The 17,468-nt window shown below is 38.2% G+C and overlaps 2 protein-coding genes across 3 annotated transcripts in view; both read left to right on the top strand.

The window, feature by feature from the left end:
• Positions 1–56: 56 nt before the first annotated feature.
• On the top strand, positions 57–8,139 carry fastkd2 (FAST kinase domains 2). The gene is made up of 12 exons (XM_079264175.1): positions 57–157; positions 508–1,186; positions 1,289–1,392; positions 1,510–1,618; positions 1,763–1,886; positions 2,024–2,163; positions 2,242–2,414; positions 3,259–3,416; positions 3,503–3,739; positions 3,839–3,911; positions 7,603–7,717; positions 8,021–8,139. Exons 2-12 carry the CDS (start codon positions 542–544, stop codon positions 8,105–8,107), a joined length of 1,965 nt encoding a protein of 654 aa, XP_079120301.1. The 5' UTR covers positions 57–157; positions 508–541; the 3' UTR covers positions 8,108–8,139.
• Positions 8,140–14,158: 6,019 nt separating this feature from the next.
• The window catches only part of raph1b (Ras association (RalGDS/AF-6) and pleckstrin homology domains 1b), a 48,781-nt gene continuing 45,471 nt past the window's right edge, over positions 14,159–17,468 (top strand). For both annotated transcript variants that reach the window (XM_079264164.1, XM_079264163.1), the window contains exon 1: positions 14,159–14,367. The gene's annotated coding sequence lies outside the window, so the exon portion shown is untranslated. The remainder of the gene's footprint in view (positions 14,368–17,468) is intronic.

The raw sequence follows: 17,468 nt of genomic DNA, 5'->3' as shown, positions 1-17,468 counted from the left end.
GTTGTTTTCACATTAGTGAGGAACACGTTTACATGGGGACGAAATATAGCGGTGCACACTCAACAAACCTGCATGTGAGAAAGCTAACATGAACGGACTCTTTAAGCTTCTTTAGCTTTATTTGACCTCCCTGGAAGCGATTTCTTTCAGACTTAAGGTGGAGTGGCAAGTACAATGTCTTGTTTTAGAGTGGTTATTTGTATGTTTCTGGGTGGATATATAAATTAGCTAAAGAAAGTTAGCTTGTCTTTCCGTAGCTTTCTCTTGACCTTTTTAGGCTTGTAGTCATATTACTCATTAACTGTTTTTCTTTTTTAATTTTGACAATATTTCTAGACAATAATAAAAAGTAGATACGTTTATTGATGTCTTAACGCCAACTGTAGTTGGAAGACTGATATTTTTGTTTTTATTACCACCTCCTATCATTTTCTAAATACGGTGTTTGTATTTAAACGTGCGGTTTATTTTGAAGTAAATTTGTCCATATTTGTGTTTTATTTACAGTTTAGATTTCCTTCAACCTTGACTGAGCCACATTATGTCCATCTGGGCGACAGAAAAAGTCATTAAATGGTCCCTGCGCTTTTGCAGCAGCAGGTTTCTATGGCAACAGCGTGGTCTCCAGGTGACAACAGCTGACAACAAATCTTTTCTCACCTTACAACAGTTTGCACATATTTTGGGCTCCAGGCAGAGCCAGAAATCCATTCACAGGAGTCTAGTCAGTGCTGTAAGGTTTTTCTCACAGGATAGGAATTACAGTGATGAACTGGAAGACAGAAAACATCTCTCCTCTAAACTGTCGCTTCCTGCTGAGATGCAGTTTGATGAGGTAGCCTCAGAGCAGAAACCGAAGAGGTCCCCTTTCACAGACTACCTGCAACTTTGTGACTCCCCGTCAGACGTCTTAGACCTTACCTGTAAGTACTCTCTTACAGGACACCAGGTCAGCAACTGTTTGACCAAAATGTGGTCCAGCATGAAGAAAATGTCAGATGATAAGCGACCTTATGAGTTGCAGCTGATGTTTGAACATCAAGCATTTGACAAGCTTCTGCAAAAGGCGTTGAATTCTGTTAATCGCATGCGCAATGATGACATCGCTTACTCTCTCTTGAGCATGGTCAATTTGGGTGTGCCTCAACATAGCCGTGTGGTTCAGACTTTCCTTCGAGCCTGTCAGGTAGGTAGTCAGAGGTTGCCTTCTAGCAGACAAAGATGGTTTCATGCCAGCAGCATTTTTGTTTTGCTTTCTACTCTGATGCCTTTCATTTTGCACCAACAGGAGAAACTGAACAGCTTTGATGAGAAGGGTCTGTCTATTTTGGCTTCCTGTCTTGAACATATGGAGGAGAGTGCCAATGTGAATGCACTAAAGGAAGGCGTGAGGTATCAAATGATGAGCAATAAATAGAAGGGTTCAATATTTTAGAAAAATCATAGAAAAGGTCAGTACTATTCTTGTATGCTTCAAATTTACATTGATTATTCTTTTTGGTGTTTCAGGCTAGTCTTTGAAGCCCAGCTGCCTGGAATTCAGAAAGTAATGACTCTTCAGACCGTGATGCGTATTTTGGGAAAAGATGCCTCTAAAGAGCTTAAATGGAAACTGGAAGTGTGTTTGAGCATTGGTTCTGATTATATTTTTCATGCATACATGTTTTAACCTGATAACAAAAACACTGTTTTTCTTTTCTGTTTTTATCTGCATCCATTCTTTAAAACACATCCCATGTGTTTTATATACTGTTTATTTCAGCAAAAGGCCTTATTAATGGCAGACCAGTTCAGCCTTCCCAACGCCCAACACATGATCTATACAATGGCAAAAATTGGCTTTTACTCCAAGCCACTAATGCAAGTGTGCAGTAAAAAAATCACAGGTAAAATGTTTACAACCAAAAATAGCTTTAGCATATATTTAATCGTTGTCTCTCTTTTTTTTTTTATCTGTAATGGAGGCATTCAACTTTTTTTTTTTTTTTTAAATGTTTATTTCAACATCTGTTTTCTCTGGTAGAAAACCTTCATGGCATCCCTTTTAATAGATTATATGACGTGCTGCTTTCCTGTAAGGAGCTTCTCTACAGAGATGTAGATATGCTTACTGGCATTTCAGAATATACCGCTTTCACACTGGACATTTGGACTAATAAACAGGTGCGTTTTTGTGTGAAATTTAGATATAGTGATTGCTCACCACTTTGTCTTTTACCAACAAACTCTCTCTGTTTTTAGTTGAGCCTCTTGCTGTCTGTGTTTGAAGACCTTCTCTTCTGTCCTGATGCCTTAATGGAGGCCTATGCTGGGAAAATGATTGCCAACCCTGATGCCCTGACACTTGAAGACCTTCTGTGTGTCCTCAGGGTGTACTCTTCTCTTAACTATGATCTACGGGACAGAAGACAGCAGTATGTCCCCTTTTTTACTAATAAGCTTGCTCAGCGTCAGCTGACTTTTGCTTATTGGCTTTCTGTTAAGATTGGATAGATCTGTTGGTGTCAGAGAGATGGATGGACAGTTTGAAAGAGAATAAGTTGCATGTGTATGAAAGAGGAAAAAAAGACAAAACAGCGGGAGGGGGGAACTCAAGAACAAAAAAAAAAGTGTGAACAAAACTGCCAATAATTGTCAAGGCATGGTTGAAATAACGTGTTCTCTCCATTAAAAATCAAAGATGTTTTTGGTGGATCATGTCAAGTGTTAGGCATGGTGTTGGGAGTGTTATAGGTTGGGATTGCATTGCTGCCTCAGAGTTTGATGGAAAACAACTGGAAGAATTGTCTATGAGAGAAATGTGAAAACGGCCGAGCAAGTGCATATAAGTGAACGGTGGAAAGTTGTACAAATGCTTAAAACAAGTCATTTCTGCCAAGGAGTGAATTGTTTATGCATAATGTGCTTTATATTTCCTCAGGAGTCCCTCAATGTGTTCATATTGTCTTGTTCCTCAAAGTTGAAGTAGCTCCATTTCTTTGGGGTGTTGTTAAAACACAGCCTCTTTCTCTTTCCATGTAGTGCCCTTAACTTTTTTCACATTATTTCAGAGTGAAAGCAAAAAAAAAAAAGCTACAAGAAATTAAACAAAAGTCAGGTGTTTCTGTATGGCTTAAAGTGGAAACATTTGTATTTTTTACATCCCTTTATCTGTGAAGAAATCTTTTCCATCAGGCTCTGATTGCATCTCTGCATGCTGCGATCCTCTACTTTTTTTTTCTTAGTTTGATGTTTTTCCTTTACTTCTCTTTGCTTCAGGTTCCTGGATTGTCTCAGCGATGCCCTTGTGTCCTATTTGCCTAAGATGTCGGGGTTTGACTTGTTAAAGGCCGTCTACGGTCTGTGTGTGATGGGCCACTTCCCAGCGGCGCTGCTGGAGCAGCTCCTGCAAAGTAGTACAGTAGAACAACTTCTAGGTGAGTGGAATAAACCCACACATACACAAATCTGCCTCTGTTTTGCATTTTTGTTTGTTTCGTAATGATATTCCTCTATTTCTCAGCAACCAAATTTCCAAAGGAACAGGAGATGATGTTTCGGACAATTGATGCGTGCCTCCGTTTTGACCGTCCTCATCTTCCTCAGTCCCTGACTGTCCCCACGTCATTGTTGGGAACCTTCACTCCCAACCATCAAACAGTTAATCCATGGCTCTCACTGTGGCTGCAGAAAGTGCTGGGAGATCAGGCAGATACAAGGCTGCAGGAGACGGTGCTGGTGGAGAACATTTATATTATAGGTAAATATAAAATTACCTTCTTTTTTAAAAAATTTTTTAAATCTGAAATTTTGAATTAAAGATATAAAAAGTGTTGTTTTTGGTTCTGTTTGCCTTTAGATGGTCTCATAACCAAACGTGTGCCAAACCGGAGCTCTGTGACAGAGCTCTCTCCAGCAGAGAGCAGTCAAAGGTAAAAAGATTCCAGCTGCAGTTTGTGGTTGATTCTGTAACAAAAATCAACCTCAAGAAAGTGGGTTTTTTTTTTTTTTTTAATGATCTGTATGTGTGCTTGTGTCACGTTTGGTAAAGTCTGATGCTGACAGTGCAGATGGTAAGAAGGTGGGGTTTTCTGTTCCGACACTGTCAGGCATTGACGTATGCTGCGACGGCTAACATCAAATGACAGATTCCAAAATTACCATGCAACAGATTGCATGCAGGCTGCACTTTAACTCAGCATGGTTGAAGAAGTTCTATTAAAAACAGTATTTTCAATTTCCTTTCGGGGCTTAATAAAGTATTTTCATTTCATTATTTCAGCTGATATTTAATTTAACCTCTTATCTTGAATTCAGATGCATGCAGACAGTGTTGAAAGCAACTTGGAGGGTTTTTACAGTCATTTGAAACCTGCAAAAGTTATAAAATTATTTAAAAATGGTTTAAAATGCATTACAGATTGTATTGATATAAAGTTATATGACCTCTGACAACCTGCTCTACTGTTTAGTAGGACAAATCTTTAGTGGCTATGATGAATTTACGAAAACATTTGTGGAGATAAACCTACCTGAGCCGTCTTTACTACTTGGTTTGGGTGTGTAATGTCAAAATGAAATGTTTATGTAATTACTATTTAATTTTGGCCATTTTTTATTGTTATAGAGTATTAACTGGTATCCTAACCATTTGTTGAAAATGATTGATTTATATAAAAAATGGCAAAGAAACATTTTCTCTTGCTTTTCTCTAACTGTGACCTTTAAAGGGTTCAAATGAAAATGGCTAATTTGTTCCATGAAAATGTTGCTGAAAAATAATCTTTTCCACTGTTGTGTTAGCGTCTGTAGCTTAATGCATGCCTGCAGTGATCAAGTAGGCTTAATTTACTAGAAAACCTTTCTTTGTTCTTTTACCCAAGTCACTCCAAGTCCCCCATTTGTGCAAATTTTACCTTCCAAAAGAATAAGGAAGAAGTGTTTTGGTGTATGTTGGAGTCAAATTCATTATTGGTAAAGAAGAGAAACGAAGTGCCACTATAGTGTATTTGACCTAAACAAGGCTGTGTAAAAGGGTAAATGTTATCATTCCTTTACAAGTCATCATAAAATGAAGAGGTTTTGTATGATCATTTTTACCGATTTTAGACATTTAAAAAGTTTAGTTTGAGTAGCTGGGTTGTGGAAACTTCTTTGACTTTGAATGTTTTCATTTTTCTGCACTTTTCAAGTTTTTTATGCAAATAAACCTTCACCCTATATACCTTTTTTTTTTCTTTCATTTAGCTTCTCAAGGGACACCCCCACAGCATTAATTTAATTCCATGCATCATCTTCATTATCCATCTCATGTACTCATTTCTTTCTTGCTGTTTAAGGTTTTATTTTGGATTTATGTTATTTGATACTTAATAGTTAGATTTTGCCTTTTGCCAACATGCCCAAAATGTAATGATGTACTGAAATATGAAGAGGAATTAACATCAGTTTATGAGGGTCCCCAGTATCAGCAGTTTTGCATCAGATAAAGTTAATATATTAGCCTACCAATATAAAGACCAGATTAAGTTTCATATATCATTTATTATATGCTGGTGAAAGGAATTTGTATACATTTCTGAACCATTTATTTTTTGCTTTGTGCGGTTACCTTTGTGTAAAATGCAGGAACATGTAGGAAAATTCGGCTTCGTTAAAGTGTTGGAGGCCTCCAGGTTACACAAATTTCACCAAATCTTCCACAAACCTGCAGCAGGACATTCACAAAACAACATATTTGGCTCTATTTTTCAAGTTGTTCTGTCATATAAATGTCTGGGAAATCTTTGTAGAGTGCTGATAAAAACTATTTCAGTAGGAGTTAGTTTCTTCTTCAGTAGCAAGTTTTCGAACCAAAGTTTAAGTAAATTTTCAGTCTGAGTGAAATTGTTTCATTTACTCTCAGCATAGAAACCCAAACTGACTCTTCAAACACATGAAGACTGATCTTAGATAAACAGATAAACACTTTGATGGATTCAGCTTAAAGTTGTTAGCAGTTAAATGTGAACTCACAGCAATTTCACCACACTTTTCTGTGAAATTTTATAGTATATTTCATATATATACATAATAAATATAGCCTACATTTATCAAATACATTTGATGCATTTAGGATTTGTATTAAAGTTGTCAAAGTTGCCACATTAATGCTAAGAGATTGATCTTGGGAATTATTCCATTAATTCTGTTAATGCTTCAAGGTATAAACAACAAAGTTATATCTTCCATCACATTAAAAATCTGAATTTGGCACATCTCAGCGATAGTCTGCTCTGTGCCAGTGAGGAACAGAATCCACAAAGAAAAAAAAAAAAAAGAAAAAGTAATTTATCATCCTTTTTGTGAAGTTTCTGATATTTTTTTCAGCATTACAATTACAGTTTTTATTTCTAGTTGTCCAGAAAGAAAGTTATGAGTGCATGTCTGTGAAAGAAGCTGATTTTCAGCAAATCTGTGAACAGAACCCACCAAAAACCACTTTATCCTCTTTATTTCTTCAGATTCTGAAGGTTTTGACAGGGACGCTTATTTCATTGTCCTTCCTTCTTTTACACTGTTTTGATATAATTAAATGGAAACTGTGTAACTTTTGGCCACTGACCATGTCAGAAAAAAATCAAAGTCTTTACTATAAATGATCATTTTAAGTGTAAAATGAAGCCGTAACTTTGGTAAAACTCATGTAAATAAGTCATTGAGATGAAACATCAGCGTTAGTCCTCAGCTGATGTGATATTATAGTAGCAGCTTCTTCCTTTTGAACAGCGAATGAAATCAGTGACACTAAAGAGGCCATGTGCTGCTGTCATTTTTCGGCTATAACCTGCTAATTTTTTTATACTCTTGAATTTCCTCATTAATTTTGCATTTGTTGCATGTAAACCAACCCAACTTGCACCAAATGTTTAGGGAGTCACGTTAGCTTTGGTCTGTAGCCGATTAGCTTCAACTAGCCGCATTTAACTTTTACTAAACAGCAAAATAAAGCTGCAGATATATACTGCAACATTCTGCAGCTCATCAGGCGCTTACTGCCGTTGTTTTGCATAAATAGTGGATGAAAGATGTGAAGACAGACCAAGGGGCAAACAGTGGGTTTGGCATCCACTTTGTTCTTTCATCAGACTCCAGCAACCAAATCCTTTCCCAAGGTGGACTCGTGGTTTTACCCTGGAGCGATCCCTTTCAGGCTTTTTCTTTCTGACCTCCTCTGTTTTCACCTTCTTTCTCCGTTCAGCCATGACAAACATTCATTTAAAAAAAAAAAAGAAAAAAAAAAGCCTTCTGTGTTTATAGAGGGGAAGCCGTGAAGCAAAATACAGCAGGTCACATGATCCCATGAGACACGGATCCGCACCTGTAAAGTTACAATGTCTGGTTTTTGAAGAGAGCAACCCCCTCGGATCACCGACACGTATCGAGATCTGTATGCCCATATCCATTATTACTCACGTTTAGTCTTATGTTTGGATCAAAAGTTACGCAGTGTCCCTTTAAACGTGTGTCAAATGAAAAAAGTTTTTATTCCACTCATGTCTGGACATAAATTTGCATTTTGCCTTTTTTTTTTTCTTTAAGGCAGACAAGTGATTTTTTTTTTTTTTGTTTTTAAATTTCTAGAATAGCTGTCATTTACGCTCCCTCCTCTGGTTTTTGCTACGGCACGTCCAAACCCCGTGGTCGCTTTGCTGTCAAGATCCGTCACCTGAAGACCCTGGGATACACTCCTGTTCCAGTGAGACTCACCAGCATTTTTTTCTACTCTTGTCCCTTCACTTGGTTCTTAACCTGCTTGTTTTTGTGACTATCAAAATCAGTTTGTAATAATAAAAAAAAGTACATTCATCAGTTTATTACCAACATGTATTAATAATATACTGAAATGAAGAAGGGAAAATGAAGTTTACTTACATTTAAAGTGAATAAAAAAACAAATGTTTTTTCCAATTTACATTCACATATGGTTTTAGACACCAAGTTAATCACTTGTGTTATGCTTCAGCTGATAAAAGATTTTTGTCTTAATCCTGTCCTTCAGGTGACGGAGAAGGATCTACAATCTGAGTCTGAGGAAGAGAGGACAGAAAACCTCAGAGGACGGATTTTTCCAGACCACACAACCTAAAACAACAACTGCGATCTTGAAGTTCTGATCCGCGACTCAAAAGTTTGTAATGGAAAACACACAAATACATTAAAGTATTAAAAGTGATCGCCTCCTTGTTAATTGTCATGATAGCTTTTATCAGCGCCGACTCAAAATGATCCAAGTCCCAAAACAGCGCGTCGGTTCACGTGCTGCTTGTGGTAGCTGTTGCTGCTGAATGAAACCAGTAAAAACAGCATGGGTGCTTACAGAAACTGCAAGGTGAGCAAGGTAAAGGTGGAGCGCCTTTGAAGCAGCGACATCTGCACAACGCTTTAGGAAAGAAAAAAATATTTTAAGACGGGAGACAGGAAGTGGTGCAGCTTGTTATTGTTCGGTGCTTGCTGCTCCTTGTCTATCTGCTTGACATCTTTTCCACTGACGATAACTTCTGATCTTTGATTATTTCCTAGAAATAAGAGTTTTTTTGAACACCTGCAAACCAAGAGAAGCGTTCACCTCTTGAAGGATGTGCAGATGGCAGTTTGATACTGCTTGTTTTGTTGTTGTATGTTTTTTTTAAAGCTGTGGTCACTGTTAATCTACAAGGTAACTGGTTGTAAAAACCATTTAAATGTGGTTAAATCCCCTCATTCACATACCACCTTCTGTTTCAACCACATATAGAGGGGTTCCCAACAGCAAATCTGTGTCAGAGACAGTGAGCGAGTGAGAAAGGAAGTGAGCAAAACAGAAACTTTTTTTCTTTTGCTTTTTTATTGTGTCATACACCCACTATTCTACAGGAACTGCTGCTTTTGCTGTGTAGACAATATTAGTATAGTAACGAAAATCAGCGTGTTGAATCACATATAATGTTGACAATAAGCTGCTACAAAAAGGTGCCTTGCATGTGGGGGAGGGTCAGCTGTGATCCAGCGAGGTGTGAGCCATCACAAGTATCGTGGAATGGGATTCTGCACCTTGTTTTTATTCTTGCGGGGCCGGAATGGAACGGGTTTTGTGTTTATGTAGTCGTTTTGGCCATCGGCGCTCCTCAGTTTGAACTGCAGGACAATGACAAAAAAGTTTCATTTAGAATCAACGTAAAACAGCCTTTAACTGTGAAGTGAAGACATGTTGGAGAGCTTGGAGAAGTTTTTTTTTTTTTTGCATTTGCCACAATTTAAGACTGAAAGAAGCTCATGGGTAAATGAAAAACAAAAAGAATCTCCCAATTATTAATAGATTTGATGAAGCTAATGAGATTGTCTTAGCCATTTTCAGTCTGCATAAACTATATTAAAATGGAAAAATGCCTCATATGGCTCTTTGCAAAACAATAGATACACTTTGACGAAGCATCTTAAACATGTTTATTGTTAAAGTTTTTGTAATATTATTCAGATTGTTGTTATATCTGACTGTTTCTACATTGTTATTGTAGCTCAAAGCATCGACTGGAAGTGAAATATACTCAACCTATAAGAGGAGAACATTTGAAACATGTTCAAAAGTTGTTCATTTAGTCAGCTCGGATTAAATTCCAATATTTTATATGTAATATCAACAAAATACGGATATTTCATTCTTATGATGTAATAATGAGCATTAATGCATATTCAGTTTTTGAGACCCTGATGATGCACTCAGGTACAATTAATTATGCAAATATTACCTGTAAAGTCACCACCAAAGCTATATTGTTTTAAAATTGTTATCTAAAATATTTTTTATGTTACTGCAGCACTTATTAATATTATGTAAAAAGGTGTTTTATTCCTTTTTAAGGCCAGTTAAAGCTGTTTGGTCCATAGTGGAATCACCTGTTCATATTTAAGCTGTCGAACTTTTAGGCAAACATTTAGTGAGTATATAACAAGCTCACATCCAACTACAAAAAAACAAACAGATAATAAACTGCAGAACTTTTACAGATACGAAAAATCTGCGTGATGATGAAAACCTACAAAGCATGACAGAAACTTGTGAGAGGAAATAAATCCTTTATTTCACCTCTTCTTCTAAGCCTGTTTTGGGATACATGTGTTCACTTTTTGTCATCAATAAAATTAAATTGAATCAAATCTTGTCGAGCTTCTGAGTAGGAAACCAAAAAAAATCCATCATTGGCTGCTGACAAGGTGATAATTTAGGGTTTCTTAACTTTAATCAATCACTGTTTTTGCTTTATATCAAGTAACTGCAAAATCTTGAACTCAACGGGGAATAAAAACCATAATTATCTGGATTTAAATCTTTGTAAAGCAATAAAAAATCCCAGTAACTGATTCATTTGCTTGTAATGTTGGTGAAGCTCCTATCGGCTCATTTAGTCTTTGTTTTTATGCATCTTATGAAGCAACGTTTTTAGCTACAAAGAGACAAGACAATGTGAAAATGTGAATCGCTTTACATGCTTTAGGAATTTCTTACCCAAATGATCCCTGCTCCGATGGTGACTGCAAGGCTGTAGGAGCTGAGAAGTGCAACCACTGTAATCCAGATCCATGGAAATGTTTGTCTTACTGGTTCATTTTCCTTACAGCTGCTTTTCTCACACTGGCAGCGATGTCCTGGAAGAGATGCAAACAGGAATGTTTAGTAAAATTTCACTGCATGCACCCACAATCCTGCATCTTTACATCCGAGGATGTCTGGAGAATATTTACCTTCTGTGTAAATTAGGACCACCTCTTCATTTGGTATTTGTCTGAAGGGAGGAGGGTAATAAAGCTCGCCCTCACACGTGAAGATGGCTTCGCTTGTGGCATTGACTCTGAAACCCGGAGAATTGTTCTCATGTTGGAATTGCACGTTCAGCTTTGTGCCATTCTCCGCTTCACATCTTTCAGTTGTTCCATTGGTCAGCTTGCAGTTGTGAATCATCCTCTGGTCGTTGTAAAGTTTATAGGTTTTATCGCCAGCAGTCACATTGGGGCACGGCACAAACACAGAAATAAGGCTCTTTTCAGGTGTGCAGTAAATTTTCAGATGCTCTGTGGAGAAAATGTGACAAAGGTTTTCCGAAATCATCCAATGGTATTTTCATGCGTTCATTAACTTATTTCTCCTGCAAAAGATTCATTTATTTAAATTCCTCTTACAGAAATTTAAGCTTAGAAACAAGACATTTCACTTCAACGCCTCCCACACAGTGGAAGTTAGTTTATACCAGCAGCAGTTTGAAGAGCAGAAATCTGCTGTGTGAGTGGGATACTTGAGTCAGCTACTGATTTTTCTCACTCACAAGGTTGTTATTTACATGCTTTTGCTGCACATATTTGTGTTAGAATTTGGGCTCTTAACTAATCTGTTGCTGCTGCATCAGCACATTTTATCCCAAGACTAATTTCCTACTGGTCAATAAGGTTTGTTTTATCTTATCTCATCAGAAAACATGCATTTAAGCAGAATTAAGATGATTATTTGAACCTACAAATAACATTTACAGCTTTAAAACACTGATAATTAGAGGTGTACATTGCAAAAACAAATTTAAGTAAGATTAAAAATCTTAAACTGAGTCCACATATTCTTTTTTTTTTTTAAAGGTGAGATAATTCTTAGTTTTTATGCCAGAGAATTCCTCTTGTTTTATGAATATTTTTACTTGTTTTAGGAAATCTTGACAAGCCAAATTTTCTTGTTCTGTTGGCAGATAATTTATTTCATTTTAAGCAACATTTACCTTATTTTTGTATATTTTTTTCTTGTCTTTTAAGGCTGAGTTTTTGCAGTGTAATCACATGTGCTAAAGCCTAGAAATAACTTTTTACATCTTTTTCATTGAGTTTCCTTACAATTATTTGCATTAAGTGGATACTAAACTTAAAATATATAAACATTTCTGATCCAAACTAAGCTTACCGTATCTGATGTTGCTTTTTGGACACTGAGTAGCATGAGACGACACACAGCACAGGAGGATCACGAGCATCCAGCAAACTCCCATCATGGTCTCCTTTTGTTGCAAAGACTCGTCTCCGGCGTGGCGATACTTCCTCATCATCACCAGCAGCCTTAAAGCTCAAGCAGCAAACTCCTTCGGTGCCACTGCATCTCCCCTGCCACTCTGATACCATCAAGTGTGGCTCCTTGCATGCGCTCTTTGTGCTTTATTGCCTCATATCCTCAATTTACCTCTGAGTGAAGCACTCCTACGTGGTGACTGAACCTCAAATACAGTCTTCTTGAGAGAAAACATCCTGTGGCAGAAAACACCTCCTCCTCTGAAGTTTCCGTTCTCTTCCAGAGTTTGTAACCTCTTACAGCAAATGTGTTGTTAGATTTTATTCGCAGCAGATCACTTCTGCTATTTATTATTCTTTGTGAGATGCATACAATGAAGCATTGTATATACTATTTTACTTTAGCACCAAACAAAGTATTTTGGTTTTGTGCTTTGTGATATTTGGTGTAACTATGCAGTTATAAAGGAAACGAAACCAACATGAACAGCACAAAAACATACATTAGAAGCAGATACTCTGTTTTTGCCATTATCCACCACCAATTAGGCTATCTTACATAACTGAATAAAGACTGGTGGTTTTATCCATGATAATATGATTTTTTTTTTAAAAAAAAAAAAGAAAGAAAACACTTGAAATAAACCCCATTTGGATACCATGTGGAAAAAGTTACCATTGATTGAACTGACAATTTTGGACTCCCATGTCACTGCAGGAAATGCTGAAAGAGAACAAGCATTTATGAGAAATGAATAAAACTGGTACTGAGTCTTATGAGTCATTGCGTAACGAGCATGTAAATACAGAGCACAGATTAAACACAGGCTGTGAAAGACAGTTTTCCCATGCTGATGATTCAATCTGGTGGTTTTTCATGAAAGAATAAATACTTGTTGGGGCAATCGGCATGATGCTTCCACAAGATGGCAACAAAGTACTTAATTTTTACCAGGCTGCAAGTAAAGTCTCCAACAAACATGAGAGATAAGCAAGTTATTTCATAAAATCATGTTCTAACAGTGGCAGTGCATCTATTTTATGACCATCCCGCAGGTGATAGAGTCCATTACAAGGTGGGGAATATGTATGGTTTATAGCAACACATGGTGACAGACTCTTAGCATTGTGAAGTGGGGATTACAGCACTGTTAAAAAAAAAAAGGCAGTGAGTAATTCCAAGTCAATGAGTGAGAGAGAGGGATTGAAGGGTTAGTAATGCCATGTGTCCATATGGATAACAATAATCTCCTAATCTGGAGCGTGCACCTCTTGTTTGGGGGAGGTGGTGGCATTAGGTGGGCTTCAACAGCAACTCCAGTGTGCACTAATCTGAATGCTTTACATTCAGAGCACTTAACATATTTAAGTGATGTCAAATACATCCAGATTTGTATTAAAGTAGTGTAAAGCGTTTGAGTGCTTGATGCTGCGTTCAAATGCTCTCTTTTGACTGTAAAAATGACATATAAATTGCGGTGGCTTATTGGCCATATCATGTGCAATAAAGAAAATGCAGTTTTTAGAAAAACGCATTGTTATTAGCAACTATGTTGATGACAAAACAACAGCAAATAAGAAAATACACTTACTAAAGGCACTTTGTCTTTTTTAAAATATTTGAAATGTGTTTTGTTTGTTTTATTATGAATTTTCCGATTTTTAGCAGCTTTTTTTAAACACAGTCTACAACATTTTGTACTGTTGTTTGCTTCTTTTTTTTGTTTTGTTTTTCCATAAACCCTCTTAAGCTTTGTTGACTTTTTTTCTCGTGTTTCTTTAAACAATTTAGAAATTTTCTTTTATTTTGTGTTATAGTTATTTCATCTGTTTGTTTCCCTTATGTTTTCTGACATGTGTAGATATGTTCCTCTTTAATTTCTTTTTTTAAGTCCGAGATTGCAGACTCAAATCACATTGCTGAAGTTGATTTTTTTCTTTCTATCTTTACTTCTTTTCTTCCCCGGATAATCTGCCCTGTCTTTTGGCGAGGTCATGCCTGTCCAGCTCTAGAATGAGACATTTCCGACGGTCCCTGAAGGCAGCGTCCGCTCCTGGGCTGGACAGGAAACGACGGAGACGCGCAGCGTGTCTCCTCGGCAGCTGCGTGAGAGAAGAATGGGAATGGCAGCAGATTTGTGGATTGCAGGCGAGGCAGCGTGTGAAACGTGAGGACAATGGCTAGTTTTGAATATATTCCCCATTTAAACTAAATAATTAGACGTATCGGAAGTTTTCCTTCTTTTCCCCGCTTGGCAGGGATAATAACTCCCATTGGAAAACACAGAAGAAGAGAGGACCCTCTTTGTGAATCCCTTTTATTTCACTGTAAGTATTTTTTTTATTTCTATTGTGGCATGCTTTAATTTTCTAACACACATTCCCTTTATGTTATTGAAGCATATTAATAAAAGGGAAACGTGAGAAATAGCGTAAATGCCGGTTTATTTGGACATTTTGCTGGCAGCCCATCCCAGACAGTGACCTCGAGAAGGAAAACGAAGAAGTAGCAATCAGACTTCTTTTTTTTTTTTTTTTTTTTAAAAACAAAAAAAAAAACAACCAACTAAACTATCAGGTATATCCACTCAAGCATGTGTTAATACGTGTTTGATAAAGTCTCTAATGTGACAGGGTGTTTAAATACGGGGGTCTGTGTGCCCCACATATGCCATTGAACAATCCCTTTCTTTTGGAGAAAGGGTGTGCAGCGTTTGGGTCGGCTGGGAAAAGAGCCGCAGCTCTCCTGGGAGTGACAATTCACCCTCTGCCTATTGTTTTGATGGATTTGTTTCTATTTGTCGGCACAGCTGAACTCTGAGACGTTGTCGCTGGCGTCTGAAGTTATTTTTTCTGCTCTGCATCCAGCTGAACAGAGAGATGCAGCGCCAGTCTCCACCCTGTTCAGCAGCAGCAGGCTACCAGCTTCTGGTAATGGCCGATGGTATTGTGCTAATGTTTTCTTCTCGCTGCTGCAGTTATTATAGAATAATCTATTAGTTATCTTTAACAACCTGTGACATAAGCGATGTTGTGTTTAGGGTTGGCTTAGTGTGTGCAACCCTGTCACTGCAGCTTATAAAGATGGGTTTTAATTCCCTTTGTTGGAGGACGACGCCGGTAGCAGATTGGATGACATGAAGCCAGTTTGACCAGTGGCTATCTCCAGTTTAATGCTCGCATCCAGTTAAGCCAATAGCCTCAACCTATATCTCCAAAACTACTCTTTTGTGGCCTTGTTGATCCTTGAAGCTTTGTGGAAAAAGTTGTGGAGCTCATGTTGTGTTCACTGTCCTCCTTTTAAATGATGATAAATGACCTGCCTTCTGCCTCTCTCTTGGATCTGTGGATTTCCTCTGTCAGATTAGCTGTGCCAAGGAAATGACCCCTTCATTGACCATGGAGTTCAGAGGTGATTTGTAGAGAAGCTGCTCGCCATGGCGCCCTGTGGCTGGCCTGGCAGCCATCTGCCCAGCAGTAAAGATTTTGTGTTTTATTTACACAGCTAAGGCCAGGTGATGCACCTTAAACTGCTCTTGGAGCTGTTTTGCATCATCGCTTTATCATAATTTATATTCTCATGGTTGTGTTGTGTTTTAATTTGGTCTTATTGTGGAAATTGGGTGGACTCTTTACTTTTTTTTAAGCCAACGTTGTCTTTTGTGTAAGTTATGTGCTTATTTTTCCAGCTATGCTGCCGTTTTTTGTTGCGTTTTGATTGTTTTTAATCCTCTGTTTGGTTTGTTACAAAGTTTTACATCACTTTTGTTCGATTTTTTTCCAAAATTAACCATTGTAAAAGGTCCTTTTCTTACTTTCCAGTAATTGTGTTTCATAATTTGCTGTTAATTTGTCCTCAATTCAGTAACTCTTTGTTAGTAATAGCTTTTTGGGGCGTTCTTTTTGTCATTTTAAGTATCCTAATTTGCATCTCTTTTGCATCTCCTTTGGGTTGGTAAATACCCATTACATTTCTGGCATAAGAGTCAAGGCCTACTCTCCTCCGGCCCCTTGGCCCATTTGTGGAAGGCTGGCTCAGCAATCTATGCCCTTATCTCTTTAATTTATCGGTGAACACAACAAAACAAGCAGCATTTGCCTACTGAAAAAAGCCACTAAACAGCCACTTGGCCCAGCCTTTATTCCCCACAGTGGCATTATAATAGACCGTCTGTGTCCTTAAGGCATGCTTGATTTGCATCCACAAAGCACTAGACTAGAAGCACATTATTCTGGGCATGGAGACAGTGCTGCAACAATGTGAGCCTTTCGTTAACAGTGCAGTTAATGGGTTGAAAATAACCACTGGTCCTCCGGTTGCCTTTGAGCTTGTGTTTCTTGAGAGACCAAAATGGCATCACTTAGAGTTGGTTTGCATTCTTCATCTTGCCAGCGATGCTCAAAACACAGTGTGATGGATTTCTTTGGGCAGCGTTAGTGGTGGCTTTGTTTTGTTATTTACTCTATTATGAAAGTGTTACTTAAGAATTTGATTATGAGCTGGTTGCACAAAGTATGAAGTCTGTTATTGATGTTAGTAGTAACTTTTCAGGCCTGTGGTTTGAGCTGAAGTTGTTGAAAACGTCGGAGTCAGCGCATTCGGGCAGCGCGATGCACGGCTTAGTCATAAAAAGTCCAACACAGATTAAATTTCCAGCCATGAAGGTAAAACATATGTTGGGGCTTTCTTTCTGTTTGGAAGCATTTGGAAGTTTTTTTTCTATACAGTCTACTTCCTTTCTTGGGACTATTAAAGGAAAAAATAAAGCGACCAGAAGTATGGTTTACCATTCGCCTATGGTATCTTGTTTAACCAAAATGCTAAGGGTGAAAAAAAAACCACTTGTTTGCAGTCTTCATCTGTTGTAGCTGTGATTTTCCCTGGAGTTTGTTGACATGATGAGAAAAACAGTTGTCAGAGAAATGATAGGCCTGAGGAACGATCCAGAGACACGGCACGCATTTACAAAGACGGAATGAAAAGCTATTCCTGGTTTATGTGTGCGTAGCATCTCCCACTTGCTTGCCTGTACGTCTGTCAACACTTTGCTGGCTCAGTCACCCCACTCATGTCCCTGGGCATGAGACCTCCCTGCACAAAAGCTCCAAAGATGAGGCTTGGGGTGCCGATGGCGGTGGGTGTAAGTTTGACCCAGGTTGTGTTACAGCCGGGGGTGTGGGTGGGAGGGGTTGGTACTTCAAACGCAGCTCACCCTGATGGAGAGCTGGAGGGGAGACTGCAACCTGATAGTTCTGCACTTGCAGGAGATACCATGGCTCAGGCTGGGGAATGGAGTCTAAACTGGAAAACACCAGCTGCATCAAGGCGCAGCACCTCCTTGATGCCAGCAAGATTGGAGCTGTGTGTGTGAAAATGCAAGAAATGTGTGTGTGCCCCTGCCTTGTCTGAGGCACGTGGCCCCGGTCTC

Source organism: Telmatherina bonti (assembly GCF_933228915.1).
Source record: "Telmatherina bonti genome assembly, chromosome: 24".
In the NCBI taxonomy this organism is placed as follows: domain Eukaryota; kingdom Metazoa; phylum Chordata; class Actinopteri; order Atheriniformes; family Telmatherinidae; genus Telmatherina; species Telmatherina bonti.
The sequence above is the reverse complement of the archived record's forward strand: the minus strand, read 5'-3'. Positions and strand labels throughout refer to the sequence as shown.

Excerpts from the sequence above, each read along its gene's own strand:
- fastkd2 (XM_079264175.1), top strand. The coding sequence starts at position 542 with ATGTCCATCTGGGCGACAGAAAAAGTCATTAAATGGTCCCTGCGCTTT. Across the intron at positions 1,619-1,762 it reads AGCTTAAATGGAAACTGGAA|CAAAAGGCCTTATTAATGGC; the intron begins GTGTGTTTGAGC and ends TGTTTATTTCAG. Across the intron at positions 2,415-3,258 it reads CTACGGGACAGAAGACAGCA|GTTCCTGGATTGTCTCAGCG; the intron begins GTATGTCCCCTT and ends TCTTTGCTTCAG.